We start from the raw sequence: 20,005 nt of genomic DNA, 5'->3' as shown, positions 1-20,005 counted from the left end.
CAATTCGGCGGAATACGTGTCGTAAACTATTTTGGCCATCGTTAGCAGTGTTTAAATTCATACGAGCAAAACCCAAGTGCGAAGTGCAAGCTTTGTTAAGGAGTTGTGTAACCCTTGAAAATCAAATGATATTTACTATAAAGAAAAGCAAAAAAACTATTTGAAATCGAAAATATAATAAGAAATATTTTTCCTAAAATATGAAATGAAAATTTTATATATTGAAAATGGTTTGCAGCTGTTGCCAAAAGCAGCACGTCTAGCATATTGAGTAACCAAATTGAAAATTCGAAAAAACTTGTTGTGTCCAAGTGGGCGCGCGCACATCATCATTTCTCGCCCGTCAAGCCAAAGCATACCCAAGTATCGGCGCGTATGTTGTTAGTGCTGTTATTTTGGTCGCGCTGTAAAATGACGTACGGAAGAAGGCAGCGCCTGGGCGCTGTTCACTTACTCTCCACTCGCTCGCTGCTGTATTCTTCCTAGTTGCGCGCGTTTTGCCAGCGAATCTCAGCATTTTGGCTAAGAAATTTACATTGTTTTGGGGTCAATATTTTTATTGCTGTTGTCGCTGTGGCAATTGAAAACGAGAGAATTTTGCAAGTTTTAGAATGCCAAAATTAATTTGCTTAAATGATATAAAAAAAAATAGAATTACGAAAAATTGCAACATAAAAACAACAAATTATAGTACATAGTATAGCAGCGAGAAATTGAAATCCACGTTCTTTGGCTTGAAATAAAAGGAAGAAAATACACCATAGCAATAACATAAAACGAAGGAAATAGAAAAGCGAAACGCAAAAAAAAATAAAATAAAATAAAAAAATTAAATAAAAATAAAAATAATTGTGAAAATTTCTTGATAGTGTGTTTGTAGTGCGACGGAATGTGACTAAAAGAGGATATGCAAATGTTGTCAACCCCAGCGGCGTGTCAGCTGACGAGTGCAAATACGTGCCAGTGCATGAATGGCACACAAATTATAAAATTAAGTGATTAAGTTTGCTGAAAAAATGAAAATAGTTTAAAAAATATCATAAATAAGTTGTGAATCACAAAAAATATTGAAAACGGTGTGTTTTTATAGGCTAACGCCAACGAAAATTATAAAAAAATTACTAAAAAAATGTATGGAAAATTTTAATATCTTAAAATCGAATTGAAGTGCTCGTGCGAAAAATGTAAACTTGTAAATTGTTGTTGTGAAAACGTGCCGTATTGATGGAGGATTTTTCGTATGAATTTAACCTGAGTACCACTGCGCACAACTTGGGAAATGTAAGGGTAACTTAGCAATAAAAAAGATCAACTCCTTATTAGAGTCACAATTTTTTCAAGATGCATTTAAATTCTTTTGCTTCAAGTAAAAATGGAAATCAACTTTTTGAAAGGCAGATGTTTGTAAAGCATTTCAATCTAGTAAGAATTACTACTAATAATTGAGATACTTCTTTAAGAAGCTTTGTAAAAAAATTAGTTTCGAACGGCATCAAAGGTTAAAAAGACACGCGGCCGAAGACAAGTAGCCTCTAAGGGTTGTCAATAGTATAGGGTGGGCCATGTAAAATTTGCTTTTTGAATCGGCTATAAAAAAAAAAAACAGATCAATATTTTTTCAAACTTTTTTTTTATTTTGAAGATTGAACATTGTCATTTATGAATAAAAAATAGTATCGTTCAAATGACTGCCACGACTGGCTTTACAGTAGGCCATTCGATCAACCCAAATTTTAAGCACATTTTCGATTGTTTGGGCTGCAATTTCATGAATGGCAACTTCGATTTCGTGTTTTAAATCATCAATTGTCTCTGGATTGTTCGCATAGCATTGGTCCTTAACGGCTTCCCACAAAAAATAGTCCAACGGGCTTAAATCACAGCTCCGAGGCGGCCAATTGATATCGGAATTCAAAAACGGTAGCCAAAAGTTTGAGTGTAACTTTGCCAGTGTGACAAGTTGCACCGTCCTGTTGAAACTAAATGTCGTCCATGTCATCCTCTTCAATTTTTGGAAACAAAACTCGTTGAGCATGTCACGGTAACGCTCGCTATGTACTGTAACCGCGGAAGAAGAAGAAGACTCACCACTTTGGAAATAGGTTTCCCATATTTCCCAATTTTGTTCAAGCGTATAGCGTCCCATTTCGTAAATGTCAAACCTTTGAGTAAATTATGAATACATTGGACATGTCATTTGTGTTACCATTCTCAAAGAAATAGGTGGTTCAAAAAGCAAACGCTCTATGGTCCACTCTGTAGATAAAATATAGTAAGCGAATTGTCTATTGCAACTATTTGCAATACGAAAAGTCATATTTTACATAATTTTTTATAGAGTTAGGTGCGCAACTAAGTTCCCGCTGTTTGTCAATAGATGCCGCCAGCAGTGTGTCAATTCTAATATAACATAACCTAAATGTTATAAACCAAGCTTAGAAATATGGTAAACAAACTGCTTCGACACATTAGTGATTTTGTTTTGGTATCATATACTTTTGGATTTGTGAAAATGTCTGATTTTGTGCCGAGATTGGTGCCGTCGCTTCAAAGACGGCGATTTTAATGTTGATGATCGTCCGCGTGAAGGAAGGCCAAAAACCTTCGAAGACGCTGAACTGAAGGCGTTGCTCAATGAGGAGACGTGTAAAGCGCAAGAAGAGCTTGCTTCAGTATTAGGAGTTACCCGCCAATCCATTTCCAAGCGATGCATGTTTTGGGAATGATTCAGAAACAGGGGACTTGGGTTCCTTATGAGTTAAAACCAAGGGATGTTGAACGTCGTTTTTTCGCCTGTGAATAACTGCTCCAGTGACAAAAAAGAAAGGGTTTCTTCATCGCATAGTGACGGGTGATGAAAAATGGATTCATTATAGCAATCCAAAGAAAAGAAAGTCATGGGGAATGCCCGGTCATGCGTCTACGTGGTCGCCTCGTCCGAATATTCAGGCTGCGAAGGCTATGCTATCTATTTGGTGAGACCAAGTTGTTGTTACTTATTATGAACTGTTAAAACCAAACGAACCCATCTTTGGGGACTTCAATTGATGCGATTGAGCAGAGCACTGCGCGAGCAACAGCCGCAATATGCGGAGAGGCACGAAATAGTGATTATACAGAATGACAACGCTCGGTCTCATGTTGCCAAACTCGTCAAAACATACCTGGAAACAGTGCAATGGGAAATTCTGCCTCTACCGTCATATTCTCCAGATATTACGCCGTCCGATTACCACCTGTTCCGATCGATGGCACAAGGTCTAGCTGACCAGCAGTTCCATTCATATGAAGACATCGAAAACTGGCTTGATTCGTGGAAAGCCTCAAAAGATGAACAGTTTTACCGCGATGGTATACGAGATCTACCAGAAAGATGGGAAAAAGTAGTAGCCAGCGATGGCCAATACTTTCAATGATTCACTTATAACCATTTTTTCAGAACTTAGTTGCGCACCTAATAATATACTTATTAAACCCATTGGGCGCATGCGACCTTCATCATTAGAAACCTTTATAAAATTTGAATTTTACCGATATAACACATTGGCTGAAAAGTCCCGGGCCTAACAAAGAAAACACGTTTTACTTTTAAATTTATCAACGAACGTAATTTTCATCGAGAACAACGCAATCATTCCAGCGCTTCTGTAACATTTCAATATCAGTTTTGAAAACGATTTATCTTTTGCCTCAAAATAGGTCTCAGTTCGAGCGAAATTTATTACTGACGAACATTTTTTTTTTTTAGTCTGCGAACAGCCGGTCGCTGGTAAAAAAATCTGGAGAATACTGTGGATGCGGGAGCAATTCGAAGTTCAATTCATGTACGTTTGCCAATGTTTTGATTGACTTGTGACACGGTGTGTTCGCTTGATGAGACAAACATTTTTTCCTTGTCATATGCGGATGTTTCTTTGCAGTTTCGGTCTTAAAACGCTGCTATATAATATTCAGTCTTGATGATAATTCGCTTCTCAAGATAGTCGATTAATATTATACGACGCACATCCCACATCTAACCGGGGCCATAACCTTTCCAGCTGACTGTTGTGCTTTCTCGCGCTTTGGGCGAGGTTCACCAGTCCACTACTCTACTCCAATGACAATCGTTTTGATTCCGGAGGGAAGTGTTGAATCCATGTTTCTTTCGTTATCACATATTGACGCAAAAATGTCGGCTTATTACGTTTATATATAGCCCAACACTGCTCAGAATGATTACTACGTTCTTGTTTTTGGTTAACAATGAGCAAACGTGGCATCCACTTTGAACAGAGCTTTCTCTTAGTCAAGTACTCTGCAATATGAAGCCAAAAGTTCTTTTGATATCTTCAGCTATATCACGCAACTTCACTTTTGGATCATTCAAAACGACTTTGTGGATTTTTTTGAGGTTTTTTGGTGTTACCGCATCATTTGGACGTCCACAGCGTTGTCCATCAGCGGTGTCTCTACGACATCGTTGGAAGTCAGTGAACCATAGTTTTATTGTTGTTTCTGATGGATGTTTTCGGACTCCGAACTCATAATACTTTTCAAGATATTTGAGGGTATTTTTCCCCACCTAGAAGCAGTGTAAAATAAAAACACGAAATTATTTTCAAAATTCTTTGAAAATAACAAAAGTAGCAATAGCTCACGAACTTATGAATAGAATATCATGAAATTTTAACAGTTGTCTTTTTAAGTTTAGTACTAACTGAAAAAGAGGTGAATGCAATAAAACTAATGCCATTTATGTGTTAGACCCGGGACCTATGTGTTACTTCTACAGAAAATATTATTTTTAGTACTCGTATGTACGTTTTAAAATTATTTTCAAATTGAAAATATTTTTTATGCAATAATGTCACTCTTATTTTAATTCAAACCGGCAAGCATGCTTTTCCTTTACATTTAAAATATATACCCGTGTGATCACGTTTACGACCAAACGGTATAAACATAAATTCTTCACTCACCACTTTTGGCGATACACTTTTCCTGTACTGCCACTTAAAATTATTTTACGATTTGTTTCTTTAATTTACTTTTTTGCCTTTCTAGCTGAGCAAATAACTGCTTCTTTATAGTATTTTGTGTATTTCCTCTCATGTTTATTTAGCATTTGAGATGTCATCGCTATGTACATATTCGACTTGTAGTGGATTTAATAGTAAGACTACTGTGTTGTTTGTATAAATGCATACATACAAATCGGCTAGGAGTAATTGAGTAATCGATGTATGAGTACCTCTCCTTATATGTAACTAATTCTTGTACGCCTTCGCCGTATTGTTTTTTCTTTTATTTTATGCATTCTTGTCTATGTACGAAAAATTAAAGCTTTTGAACCTGGTGGGTAATAGGTGGTTTAACAGTGCGTATGAGTAACATTTCTATGCGAGTACTCGTAGTTAATATTTTGTGGTTATGCTTTTGTTGTTTTCTTTTTGATCACTCACATAATAGCAGCAAATTTTTGCTTTATGTGAAAACTCTTAAATAAATTCATTCACAAGCATGTAAACCACATTAATATGCAACATCTTCATTTGTTTCAATTTTACCTTAATTTATTTATTTGTTTTCTTTACGATTACTTTACGACATCGTAAGTCACGAAAGTTTCGGTTTATTATTGTTTGCAATAACATTGAGTTGTCTGTTGTTTGTAAATTTTTCGTTTGATTTAATAATTCTGTGGGAGTGTTTACAATGGGAGAGTCGTTTCGCGATTAACAAACTGTAATTAAAAATTCGTTTATAAGAGGGAATTTATTAATCTGCTAATTTACGCTTCGTATATGAATAAAGTAAATGGTTGAAAAGTAATTATTTTCCAAGTGCATTTTAAGCAGTTAAGGCTACGTAGAAAAATGTTATTAATTCGTGCACAATCAACAAACGATGAAATTATTTACTTCAAAAATTAAACTCCATTGATTAAACATAAATTTTAGTGAGCTCTCTTTACGATGTTGTTGAGATACCCAGCCTATAAATGGAAAGCCAATCGAGTAGGCAGAAAAAATAATTATTAATTTATTGGCATGGAGATAAACTGCCTCTAAATACTTGTAGACGTCACATTAGTAGAGGGGAGTTTCAATTGAAGCCCACAATTTTATAGACACAACTGGAGTTACAATTTGTTTGGCTTATAAATAATAACAATTGAAAAAAATTGGCTAAAGTAAAAAATGTCAATTTGTACGAAAGTAAAGTAAGGCGCTTCTTTCTATGTACTTTTACCTTTATTTCTGCCTTTCTACTCTTAAGGTGGAGCGAGAATGGATAGGTGCCCATATGATGCTGCAATACTCAAAATTCGACCTTACAAATGAGAAATATCGACTCTTGATTACTGACTGTTCCTGTAATTAATTTGAATTCCTTGTTAAGAAGCCGATCATAAACCTACAGGGTCCGGTACTGGAAGTGTAACCAATTAAAAAGGCCATAAATTTAGTTTGGAAAATTACTTTTATTCTATTCAAAGTAAAAATGGTGTGAAAATAATACTTAATTAAGAATTAATTTACTTTTGCTCGACACGACCTCCTTTTGCCTTTCGACCAAGAATTGTTTGCCCAGATTTGCGGCCGTTTGCGATGTACAGCATTTCTCAAACGCTTCAAAATGGATAAATAATATTCTTTATTGACTGTCTGGCCCTGGCCCGATGGAAGGTACTCACGGTGCACTACGCCTGGGCAATCGAAGAAAATTGTCTTCCTGGTCGGCACGGTACTTTTTGATCGTAGGGTATATCTAAGCAAGAACCGTCAAAAAGCCGGTCGTCCCTCGGCAAAGCGCCTCATAACAAAAAAAAAAAAAAAAATACCTGCCGTTCGGAATCGACTTAAAACTGTAGGTCGCTCCATTTGTGGAACAACATCAAGACGCACACCACAAATAGGAGGAAAAGCTCGGCCAAACACCTAACAGAAGTGTACGCGCCAATTATTTATTTTATTTTTTTAAGGACTGTCACTCCAGCAGTATTCTTCGTGTGTTTATATGTATGGGGGATATTTATGCTGCTTCAGAAACAATAACTACAACGAGCTCGGATGGTCTTTCAAGTTCAGGTGTTTTTTCTTTAATTAAAATTAAGCATATATTTTTAATGGAATGGTGTTTTCAAATTTTTCCGGCAGGTACGAAGTGCGAAAGAATTATTCCCTTCTGTTATATACCGATACTACTGAAACTCGTAGGTTAACTCAGCAATTATACAATACATGCATTAAAGGGCTCCAAAATTACATTTCATATTCATGTAAAAATTTGAATTATCACGCAACAATAAAAATTTCATACATACATTACGTAATACAGCTATTAACTAAACTTTCCTAGGTAAGCTTTTAAAAACTCATTCATTGAACATATCGAATTTATGGTATATTTGAGATAGCAGTAATTTCTTAAATATAATACAATAGTTTTCCTTAACTTCTCTATTCCAAAAAAAAAAAATTTCATCATATAGTAATTGCTGTTCTACTGTAATGTAATTATTTATAATTATAATTCATACAAATAAATAAATAAATAAATAAATAAATAGAATTTTCAACAATTTATTCTAAATCAATCTTTTTTTCACCCATACAATTTTAGGGGATGTCGGGGTGTGACCAAAGCACTGTCGAATCATTGGCCGAAGATCCAACAGATTCACCATTCGTTGCCGATGAGTGTCTCAAAGTACGCAAGTACTGGTGTTTTTTGCTCTCCAGCATTTTTACCTTCCTTGCTGGTCTATTTATTGTGCTACTATGGCGAGCGTTTGCATTCATTTGCTGTCGCAAGGAGCCCGATTTGGGCCCCAACGATCCCAAGCAGAAGGAGCAGAAGGCGTCACGCAACAAGCAGGAATTCGAAGGTACCTTTATGACAGAAGCCAAAGACTGGGCTGGCGAGCTTATATCGGGACAAACAACAACAGGACGAATTTTGGTAAGTAAACGAAACGATTTGATGAGAAACTTTTTGCTAAAGAAGTAGTTGAAAATGTGAGCAGTTGAAAGGCAAGACAGAAAGTCGCATATATACATACATACATATATACGAGTACAATAGAAACGTAATCGGTGCAACTTGTCTGTTGATGTGGTAGATATTTTTCGTGACATATGCGCGAATTCCGTTGTTGTTATTAAAAATTGTAATTACAGTGTTCGGTACCTATGTATGTTGCCTGCACTTAATTGGGCTATTCAGCGATTCGTTTTAACACATTTCGCTTATCGGACTAGGCATCGTGAAGGGTAGCACAACGTATGCGTGACTTGGTGATGCTCGTTTTATTTTACCACCTGCCATTGGCATTCCGTGCGAGTGGACATACATACAAACATCCATACATACATACATAGAGTATTTGCATACAACTCGATTTGTTTGGAATGCAGTGTGCAAACTAAATTTGTTGACGTTGCCATTTACTATTGGTCAGTTACTTTTAGTTATGTACGAGAATACAACGGCTTTTATGAGCTGTGAAATTAAAATGCCTAAATGTCTCAGTGGAACAAAGTATATACGAGACTTGAGTCGGAAATTGTGGCAGTTAGACTTCCGAGTTTTGACATGTTAAACGATGCTTTTGAGCACCTAATCGGGCTGCTTCCTCGAAAACAATTTTATACATAACAAATATTTTCTTGTCAAGTAAAGAAGCAAGGCAGTGTATGGATTTCGAAATGTACATACATTTTTTCAATGCGGCAATTATAAATAACCATTTGTTTTAGTAGAAGTACTAAAATTTTTTACGGGCAGAGGAATATTGTACAGTTAAATGGCTCTCTAGGCGATTGGTATTTCAGTTTTTTATAATATATATTTAATTTATATTTATTTACTATGCCGGTAAATGCCATGGGCGTCAAGTATTCTTTATAGGTATGTACATATATGTGTATGTGTGTGTAAGCATGCAGTTTTGCTTAATAAATGCAATTTCCGGCCAGCCTCCTTGTCTGCACAACTACAAGCCTAGCCAACTAGCCAGCTAGTTAGCCAAAAAGCCAAGCAGTAGTGCAAAAACGAGGTCGCGTCCACATACTTGCCACAGAATAAAGGGTAAATTATTATTTCTTGCTGTCGCGTCGATTTTAGGCACATATTGGCGAAAGAAAAGATTGCCAATGTTGGCGATTATTCGCTTTTGCCCTGATCTGGGAGGACGTTAGGTTTTCATCGACTCCTAAAAAGTCGTCAAAAATGCTACTCCGCCATTACCCTTTAGAACGTTCTCTGCGGCGATGTCCTTGAGGTTTCCAGTCTAAAGCCGTTCTGCTTATTTCGATATCTGGTTTACGGATGGTGTACGCAGTCCATCTCCATTTACGTTCTCGTATTTCAATAGCAATGGGTTTTTGTCCGCTTCCTACGGAGAATTGTTCGTTGGATGTCCAGTTGCCAGGCCATCATATGCGCAGGATTGTTCTGAGACAACGGTTAAGAAATGATTGTAAGCTTTGTGTGGTAGATGCTGATACAAGCCAAGTTTTACAACCGTAGAGAAGAACTGATTTTATACTCGAATTAAAAATCCTTACTTTTGCGCGTTGTTTTCTTCAGTTGTCTCGCGTACCATATCTTTTTAGGCTGGCGAATACCTCTTTTAATTTTTTAATTTTTGCACTTGTTATATATCGGTCATCCTTCCGCCATTTGGTGTAATTTGCCGACGCTTTCGATTTGTTCACCGTATAATGTAAAATTGTTTATCTACGAGGTGTTGATTTGCATAGATTTAGTTTTAAACACATTTATACGTAGGCCGACGCGCTCTGCGTGAAAGCTGCGGTCATCAATTTTCTTCTGCATGTGTCCGTTATGGTGTGAGAAGAGGGCAATATCGTCAGCGTAGTCGAGGTTTGCTGGCAGATGCCGACATCACATGTACGATGAAGGAGTGTTGTCGAGGCCCTATGCTCCCGAGCGGAGGTTTTACAGCTGTACCATATTAATAGGATTCCAGAGAATTCCCTTGTCACTTTTGGTATTATAGGGTTGGGTGATCCATATAGTATCTTTGTTAAAAATTTAAAAAATTTACTTTTTGGGTAGATTCTTGGTTTATTTGATAGATAGATAAAAGATGCCAATTATGTATGGAACATAATGTCATTCATATGACTGCCTTGGCTAATTTCAGAGTAGCGCATTCTGTGCACCCAGTTTTCTAAGATCTTCGGCTTGCTCGATATTCACCTTAAAGGCCTGAACCGATAATGGATTGTAGGTGTAATATCGGTACTTCATTGCATCAAAGAAATAAAAATCTAACGGAATCAAATAGCAGCTCGGAGGTGGCTAAATGGCATCACCGGGATGGCTCATAATTCTATGTGGCATGACGCGCTATTCTGCTCAAACCAGAGTCCGTCTATGGAACAACAGCAAGTTTCACAGCACAAATTCGAGAAGAGCTCGGCCAAACATTATTATTATTTTTTATCTATTTTGGCCCACGACTGCTAAATGCCATTATCGAGGTGCCAGTGAATTTAGCATAGCTTTCTGCTTTAGTTGTATATTTTGCGCCCGCGTTTTTGCTCACACTTTTTCTTTTACTTCATGAGTTTTTTTTCGTATTGCTTCTCCTTGAAAACTGAAATTGGACACGGTCAAGCGCACTTGTGTGTGCTCGTTATGTTGCATATATTTAGCTACATAAAACAACATAAGTGCATACAATGTAGGGAAATGAACTGGTTGACAGCTAATTGTTCAGATAGTATTCTGAGGTTAATAACTGGTTCCACCTACGGGGGTTTAACTTGATTGGTTTTGAACGTGGTTTCGAGGTTGAGTAATTATGCCGCTGTGAATATCTTTGTCACTAGTTGGGGAATTAGTTATAATAAATCACTTTGTCACAAAGTATAATATATAAATTTGGTCTACATATATAAATATATAACGATTAAAGCTTTTTTGCCTTAAAATGAGTTCCTCTGATATCTGAATAAACCGTTCCCTCGCTTTCACTTCTGAACTTCAAGTGTTGTTTATGGTTAAAAGAAAGTAACCTCGCCGAACACCTAAAACCATTTAATGCCCATAGTTTCATTTGGAAGGAAATTTGATGTAAAATTTTTATTGCGTAAGCAATGGAGTTGTGCAGAGCTCTTTCAAAGACATTTTGGAGATATTTAGTTTACCGATGCGCCCAAGAATGAAATAGCTTCTATAGCTGGATGGTACTTAAATGCTAGTAATAAGTATAGGGCTTTCCAATAACAGGTGTTATTGGTGAATGGATTGCGCTATCGAGAGATGATTAACGATTTCTTATGGCCGGAATTGGATGGTATTGATCTGCACAACGTTTATTTTCAACTACGTGCCCCACAAGCAACGAAACCATTGATCTTTTACGGGAAAAGTTTCGGGACCGTGTTATCTCTCGAAGAGGTGATCACAATTGGCCACCGAGATTTTGTGATTTAACACCTTGTGACTTTTTTCTTTGGGACCACGTGAAAGAGAAGGTCTACGCCAACAGCCCAGGGTCGATTCAAGACCTCCAAGATGGAACTCGTGATGCTATCGAGGACATAGGGCAGCAACTTTGCAATTCGGTTATGGAAAATTTCATGAAAAGGATATTGCCCTGTAAGCGTGGTCGTGGTGGTCATTTGCCTGATGTTATTTTCCACTATTAACGGCATACCTTCCTCTTTATAATGAAATAAACATCCGATCATTTATATTAGAAAATACCATTTTTCTTTGAATATCAAAATAACACCTCTGTTTGGAAAACCCTATATCATTACGCTATGGGAGGAATGGCAACTGTTTTCCAAACGGATCCGATTCTGGATAATTCGGAGGAGATAGAGCGGGAAACAGATTGGAGGGTCTCAGGCTACACTAAAGTCTGTGGCGAACGCAATCCTCAAAGATTGTTCAAAAATGTAAGAATAAGCTTAATTCTGTTGCAACGCGGAATAAGCTTGTATTTCCGAGTATATGAGTTCCAGGACACTGCGGTGTTCAAAGGAATTAAATTGCTGATAAATTGGTCAACTGTGGATCAGCGCTTACCCCACAGGGACCAGAGTCAGTAATCGGAATCAGTTCTGCTGGAATCATGAGTTGGATCAGCGATTATGCGTGCAATTTACATAAAGAGCGATGACTCAGTCTAGAATGCTGTAGAACTGCAAAGTGTTTTGTGACAAGCCCGAACAGAAAACTGTCGAATTTTCTTCTGAAACTTGGTAGAAAATATAGTCGGTTGATGGTCGGTATTATTACAGGACACAGCCCATGGGGACAGCATATGACCACCATTGGAGTCATTGACTACCCGATTTACTTCTCTTGCTTAGAGGAACCGATTAGCATTAAGCATTTTCTCTGTGAGTGTCTTGCCTTTGCTAGAGCAAGGTTACGAATTTTGGATTCCGATGTCATGAGAATGAGTAAAATTTGTTCTTGCAAACCGGAGAAAAATTTCAAATTTGCCAAATAGTCTGGAAAATTCTCACATGCCTAGCTATCTTTGTCCCTGTCTCTATTCTATCTCATCATTTTCCTTCTGCTACTTCTCTTTATTATTCCTTGACTATATACCATTTCATTTTCCAGAGCTTTGAAAACAATAGGTGTATTACACTCAGGCGAGTGTTTAAGGAGTTACCAAATCTCTCGGTGCTTGATTTTAAATTTCAATTTCAAATTTCACACATTTCACATTCGTCACCAATTATGATGTTGTACACGAGCTTTGTATCACCGCGGCTAAATTTCTAAAATATGTTTTTTTTTTACATCAATCCATACAAGTACTTTTTTGGGCAATTGTCAAGTTATGCGGTATCCAACGAGAACAAATCTTCTAAATCTAAATGTAGGCAGATATAGCCATGGATGAATAGACAATTTTTGGGCCAAGCTTGAGCTCAGCTCAAACTAGTAAGTGATGACGAAGCTGTTGGTTATTTGCCCTCAATTACTAACAAGCGAAATTCTAATCGAGTTTTCGATTGAAATGTTAAGTTCTGGCATTGATAGCAGGCCGACACCTAGATTGACTTTCATAATTTTTGACGCAGGAGGCACCCACCCCTTTGTACATTTTTACAGAGTTTCAGAGTATTTTTATATCTTAAGCAATTTCTCGTTACTTGGCGAAAATGATTGAAAATTTAGATGGTGGCCACAGTGGCAGGTCTCAAAACGAAGAATTGTTAAGAAACTGGACGTTAAGCGCCGTCTGATATCGTTGCCCGGTAAACTAGGTTATGATGCATGCCGCGTAGTCTGTACTGTGTCACATATTCTAGAGACTATTAGCTTTATTACAGGGATGGATTTTCATACATATATGCAGGTACACACGCATTTCTTCGTAAACGTATGTATGTATATAATCATGTGCAATTCTTATACGCGCATATGGCACTTTAAGGTTTACCCGGTAAATAATAAATTTTTCATGGGCTCAACATTGACACAGTTCTTTTGACTGCCATTTGTTTGCATTTCGTTTCTGTTTTTCTTGCATTTTATATTTTGTTGTCCACTCGCTTAAGCGTTTTTTTCTATGCTCGCGCGCACTTTTACACCGTAGTATTGTAGTTTTGTCAACTTAGCGGTTGTATGTAACAGCATAAATGAATCGAGATGGTATAGACATAAATATACAAAAATGCTCAGAATGGTAAGAGGCGGACGGCTTCTACGTGCGCATGATAACTCGACAAAAATTTATGTATTATTTCATATTTGTCTACGAATACAGACTTTTTGTGCACAAATAAAATTGATTAAGTAAAAGTTAAAAAAAAAAACAGTAGTTTAAAACACGACCATTGCATAACAATGATTTTAAATGAGCCTTAAGGGGTCCCGGTGGTCTTCTTCTTCTTAATTGGCCCGATAACCGCTTACGCGATATGAGTTTAACAAAGCGCGCCAGTCGTTTCTTTCTCATGCTAACCGGCGCCAATTGGACACACCAAGTGAAGCCAAGTCCTTATCCACCTGCTCTTTCCAACGCAGAGGAGGTCTTCTTCTTCCTCTGCTACCACCAGCTGGTACCGTATCGAATATTTTCAGAGCCGGAGCGTTCGTATTCATTCAGACGACATAACCCAGCCAACGCAGCCGCTGGATCTTTATTCGCTGCGCTATATCTATGTCGTCGTAAAGCTCATACGGCTCATAGCTCCATCGCCTACGTGCCAACGTGCAAAGGTCCAAAAATCTTCCGAAGAATCTTTCTCTCAAACACTCCAAGCGTCGCTTCATCGGATGTTTCCATCGTCCACGCTTCGAACGGGCATGATGAGATCTTTGTAGAGTGTTAGTTTTGTTCGTCGAGAAAGGACTTTACTACTTATTTGATTACTTAGTCCAAAGTAGCACTTGGTAGCAAGATCGATTCTACGTTGAATAAGTTTCATTGTGTCATGATTCCCAGGTATAAAAGTTCGGTCCAGACCGAATTCAGTGACATTCTACACACTCCGCGACTATATCCAAACTAGTGTAAACTGGGTCAGAATAGGAATCTTGGTCTCCACTAATAGCTGCAACAAAAGTATTTAAAAGTGGCTCAAAATTAATCATCCTGCCGGAAGATTTATAATTTTTGCAAACGGCATCGCACGTCAATCGTATTTGGCACTTGTGAACTTAACACCTGCAGTATAATTACAAATAGACATGCAATGATGCGCGAAAAGGCCACAGTAAAGTTTTTGGTGTGTGACTACCATTCGGGAGTGCGTAAGCTGGAATCTCCGTACATGAAGAAGCAAAATGAAAAAGTTTTTTCTAATAGCGGTCGCCCTTCAGTAAGCAATGGTGAGCTTCTGAGCTTATTTCTGCCATGAAAAATATCCTTATAAATAATATCTGCCGTTTGGGGTCGGTTAAAACTGTTGGCCCCGCCATTTGTGGAAGAACATCAAGACGGGAGGAGGAGCTCGGCCAAACATCTTCGGTCTTCTTCTTTATTGTAGAATAAAATTCAGTTCTGCAACAACTTTTGTACAAGAGATAGAATTTGTTTGGATTTTATTTTATGTGTAAAAAATAGTAGTTAGAGCTGGATGTTCAACACTCATTCGAGCGTAGGAGGGCGCCCGAAGGCCTCGTAGTCATCGGCTTTCCGGTCATTACTGATTTAGCCAACCTATTGTCGGCTTGTCGGCATGCGAAGCACGTGATGTTTCCATTCCACGCCAATTATTATTTTTTTTTTTTTATTTAAGGACGTAAGTTCGTTCATCTCGAGGGGTTGTAAAAAATCATTAAAGTATAAAATTAAATTGTTATAATTTATTCACGGATTTAAAAGCATGGCATTTTTAGCTTACTTGAATGAAACTGATATTCATACAAAAATTACGGTTCGAAAGCAAAGCGTTGATTGCTCACTTGTTTTTTCCTAAGGGTAAACATTATAACTGCTTTGACGTTAGACGATGCCCCAATGATAGGATTGTGTAAACAACAGGACACCCTACGGCATCTGCTTTGCTGCTAACGAATACATACATACATATATAGATGAATGCATGCACACATAAAATCATGTACTTAACTGTTGTAATACAATACCCATTGTATTTTCACACATACATACATATTTACATGGTACCTTCAGAGTTACAAACGTATGTGAGTGTGCTGTCCAGCGCCATGCCAATAATAAATTAATTTGTCCTGTGCCATTGATGGTCGCTATGTGTTGGAAGTTGTAAAGTTTTAATTAAGCCGTTCAAGGTAACTGCATACAAATCAGGAGCTACATAGTAGGCGGTAAAATTGCGTGGGTGTAGGTGCACATTTAGCTGGTTGCTTGTCGTTGGTCAACATATAATTAGATATCTGTTTACAATAAAAAACTACTCAGCTACTACTCAGCTGTCTATTGGCTGACAAGTAAATATAATATTAAAAGAAACCTAACGGGATGAGTGGAAAATGCGTTTATAATTAAAGGTTGGTTTTAAGAGAATATGAGGTAGGCAGGACCTACGTAAATACTAATATATGTGGGCATAAATAATGAATTCGAGTATACGAGTAGGTGGGTTGTCATATTACTATGGGTTAATAAGTTAAGGAAAAGTGTTTTCGCTCGTTCCCATCTAAACAACCTTTCTAGATAATCAACGAATTGAGTTCAAATTTTTGTACCCACCAAAAAAAAAAAACAAAAAAAGCTACGCAATTTTTGAGCCATATACTTGCATTTTATTACACCACAATTTAATGGCCGAACATTGTTCATTGAAATTTTAATGCATTTTTTTTTAATTTTCCACGTAGTTTGAAACTGGTTTTAGATCATTTTGGTATGAGAATAAATTATATATTCAGAATTTTATAATAATTTTATTAAAATTAAATAAGAAGCAACTGATAGTAAAAGCTTGGCAATAAGTCCCTGTGTTATTTAACGCACTGTACATACATATCTTTGTGTTTGTATTAGTATCATATCTGATTACATTTTTTCACTTTATATTAAGCTAGTTAGAAATTTGTGCTACTTTATTTCCTTAAGCGTCAAAATAAAATATTATCCATTTTTGTCCTAAAAATACTCTTTCGAGGCCGTCTTCAGTTTCTTTTTACTCACAAATTTTCATCTTCATAAATCCACTTTTAAATTGCTTAAGAACAAGTAAAAAAGCCAGATCTGAGCTATATGGAGGAGAAATAAGTTCATTATTTTCCAATTATTTTCAATAATTTTCAGCCTCAAAAATCGCGCTGTGGACAAACTGGCGCGTTGTCTTGGCGAAAAAAAGTTTCTTTTACACATTTGCCTCCTCTATTCCTCACAACAAACTTTTGCTTTTTTAAGTGCTTTCGGTATAGTAAAGTGTTTAGTATTCGTTATGCATTGTACTGTTTTTTGAAAATCGTGCAATAAGTCAAATGTCATCGGAATCGCAAAATGTTGGCGCTCAACTCAGTAGTTAATTTTTCTGCTTTATTCCTTTTTGTTGACTTTTGTAATTTTTTAAATCATAGATTCGTTTGATTGTATGGACACAATTATTTTAAATGTTTAAGCTGTATAATAAATTAAAATGGGTAAAAAATTGTTCGACAATCGTTATCTCAAGGAGCGCACCGTTAGAGGCCTAAAAATGATATTTTGAGATTTCTCCATTTAATTTTTTGTATCTTCCAAACTAATATTCACATCTAATTTTATGAATACATTTTGGAAAGCTTAATATGTAGGCTTCGTTTTGTAGAACTAAATTATGATCTGGCTTCCATTTCAAATTTATAATTCCAATTCTCATTCTTCTCCATGCAAGAAAAATTTCTATGCCGGTGCCCGGCAGACAATGACGAATCTCCGAGTGCAAACAGTTATGAAGGCAAATTCGGCTGACTTGGAGCCGATTACCTCCACAACTTGCGCAGGCGTTAACTTAAAATATGACTCGAATGCGAACCCATTATAGCGAATGGTGGGGATTTTACATTTTACTGAATCTATTCCGTATTACAATAAATATGTAATGTAATGCCCCAACCACTTCAAGTGTAGTCGAGTCCTGTAAATCCAGGCTGAACTATGTCGGTAGACATAATGGACTGATGCTAACAAGGGTACCGGTACACGTGGGTATCGCGGGTATTGAGATCTCTGACTCTTTAGCCAGAATGGGTTTTGAAACCAACTTCCTTGGCCCGGAGCCCGTTCGCCACTCCCTTCTGGTTAGCAAACGGGTTACTCAAACCCACAAGAGAGCTTGGCAGGCTGAGAGAAGCTACAGATGGACAAAACTGATGTACTGATGTTACCTGTCATGCCCGACCGACTGTGGCAGTTCCTCCTGTCACTAAGCAGAGGAATCCGAGTGCAGTACAATGGGATTAATTGTGTCTGAGTGCTGTACTTGCTAGTCTGTCCCGACAAAAAAAATGCAGTTTGTTAGAATCAAATTAGTCAAATAGTTTCCAGTAGAATGGAATCAGTCAAACGCTTCCATTGGACAGATTTTGTATCATATATATGTATAAGTAAATAGTATATCATAATGGCATGAATGTAGCCCTGAAATAAAACTACAATCAATTTGGTATCTCACACCGTCGTTGTTTTATTAAAAAACTTTTCCCCATTATTCTTGTCGAGTTCCCTATAATTCAATCAAATTTGTCTCACTTGAAAATTAATGAACTCGAATTACCAGCCAGCTTTTGTCATGCAAGACAGAAAATAACTGTGTTTCATATGTCTACAGCGTGCGTTTGTATGTAAATAGAATAAATGGGCTTCTATAATAGTTTATAAAAAATGTATTGTTACTACGCATTATTGCGACAAAACTCAATAAGTTTGAAAAGTTTTGACTATTTATTTTTTTATTTTGTAATTTCAATTTTTTTTATTAAAATATAGATCATACTACATCTACTGCTATATAAAGCAAAGTTTTGAACTTTGTTTAAATTTCGCCAAATTTTTATCAAAATTTCAAACGTTTTACTCAGAGTTTTTAGAAAAATGTCGGGTATGCAGTTTAATAGACCATTCAATTTTGATATAATAAAGTGTAAGCCTAAAGTATATCAAAAATCACACTGATTTTTGAAAATTCTTTTGGGACATGGTCTTGTACATTTCCACAATTTAACGCCTACTCCACATTTTTGGAATGGAAGAAAACACTCAATACCGTGAAAAAACCAACGCGATTTTTGCACCACTTGAAACTTACACCTTATTGCACTAAAATTCAATGCTCCATAAAAAATTCTAAAAATTCTGAGTAAAAAGTTTGAAAATTTGCCGAATTTTCACAAATTTTATACAAAGTTCACAACTTTGCTTTATATGGCAGTTGTTGTAGTGTGATTTAAATTTTAATAAAAAAAATAATTTAAAATGCAAAATAAACAAATAAATAGCCAAAACTTATCAATATGTGGTGTTCACTTTATTTTGACGCTCACTATATGTAGTTTTTGTACGAGTATTTATGAATTAATTTACTTACAGGACATGCAATATGGCATTAAGCTCATAAAGACGTATGCTATGAATACATAAAATTTTCTGAAGTTCCATTTATTTTTATAGAGATGATACATTGTTACTAAAGCGCTTCATACAAAAAACAGGAAAATCTATTCAAACACTGCAAACACAAACGCGTTTACGAGCAAGTAACTTATTTGCTAAGATACTGTTATGTGCCTTTCACGGGGGATTCATTGCAGAGTATGGGCTATTGTAAGGTATTCTCCTTAGTATTTACCCATGCAGCTACACTGGCTACTTTGTGAATCGAATTGCTGCTGCTGGGAGTCGTTCATCGACCTGAAAACTATAAAATAGGTGCACCATAGAAAATCGATAAAGCGATTAAAAATTGTGCCGCAAAACACATCCACAATCACGACCATGGACACGGATGTAAGCAGCAGCAGTGGTAGCACCGCTGGTCAGGAAAAGTTGAATGGTACTTTCGGGTTAAGTAGGTGTGAAGATGGGTGCGATTCCTTTTCGTGCCATATGCTTTTATGCTTACTTTTATTATATTGTTTATGTATGTAAAGGGTGAGCAATTTAGAGGTATTGGATTTTAAATTGAAATAAAACAACGAAAATTCAAATCGATTTCGATCGAAAATTCAAATCTTTATTCTATTATTATGTAGAACCATTCATGGAATCTATTTTTTAAAGATAGTCCCTTTCAAATGTTGGCCTTGACTGCGCCGTAATTCGGCCATCCGTAAACACCAATTTCGAATGAGTCGCTGGAGGACTTCGGTCAGTATCTCGTGAATAACTCTAGTAATATTGAATCGAATGCCGCAATTGTATCTACAGGGCATTTAAACTTTACATACCCCCTCAAATAAAAGTCCAAAGGTGTGCACGATCAATGGTCAGGGACGAGAGATAAATTGCTCACCGAAACGACGATGCAGTAAATCCCTTGCTCCACGAGCTGCATGGAAAGTAGCGCCATCTTGTTGGAGGCAAATGTTGTGTAGATTA

At 36.7% G+C, this 20,005-nt stretch overlaps 1 protein-coding gene across 1 annotated transcript in view; it reads left to right on the top strand.

The window, feature by feature from the left end:
* LOC129236084 (calcium-activated potassium channel slowpoke) overlaps positions 1–20,005 on the top strand; it is a 282,580-nt gene that overhangs the window by 17,621 nt on the left and 244,954 nt on the right. The window contains exon 2 of the mRNA XM_054870285.1: positions 7,609–7,947. Coding sequence (XP_054726260.1) covers positions 7,609–7,947 — 339 coding nt within the window. The remainder of the gene's footprint in view (positions 1–7,608; positions 7,948–20,005) is intronic.

Source organism: Anastrepha obliqua, chromosome 1 (genome assembly GCF_027943255.1).
Source record: "Anastrepha obliqua isolate idAnaObli1 chromosome 1, idAnaObli1_1.0, whole genome shotgun sequence".
NCBI classification, from domain to species: domain Eukaryota; kingdom Metazoa; phylum Arthropoda; class Insecta; order Diptera; family Tephritidae; genus Anastrepha; species Anastrepha obliqua.
The sequence above is the reverse complement of the archived record's forward strand: the minus strand, read 5'-3'. Positions and strand labels throughout refer to the sequence as shown.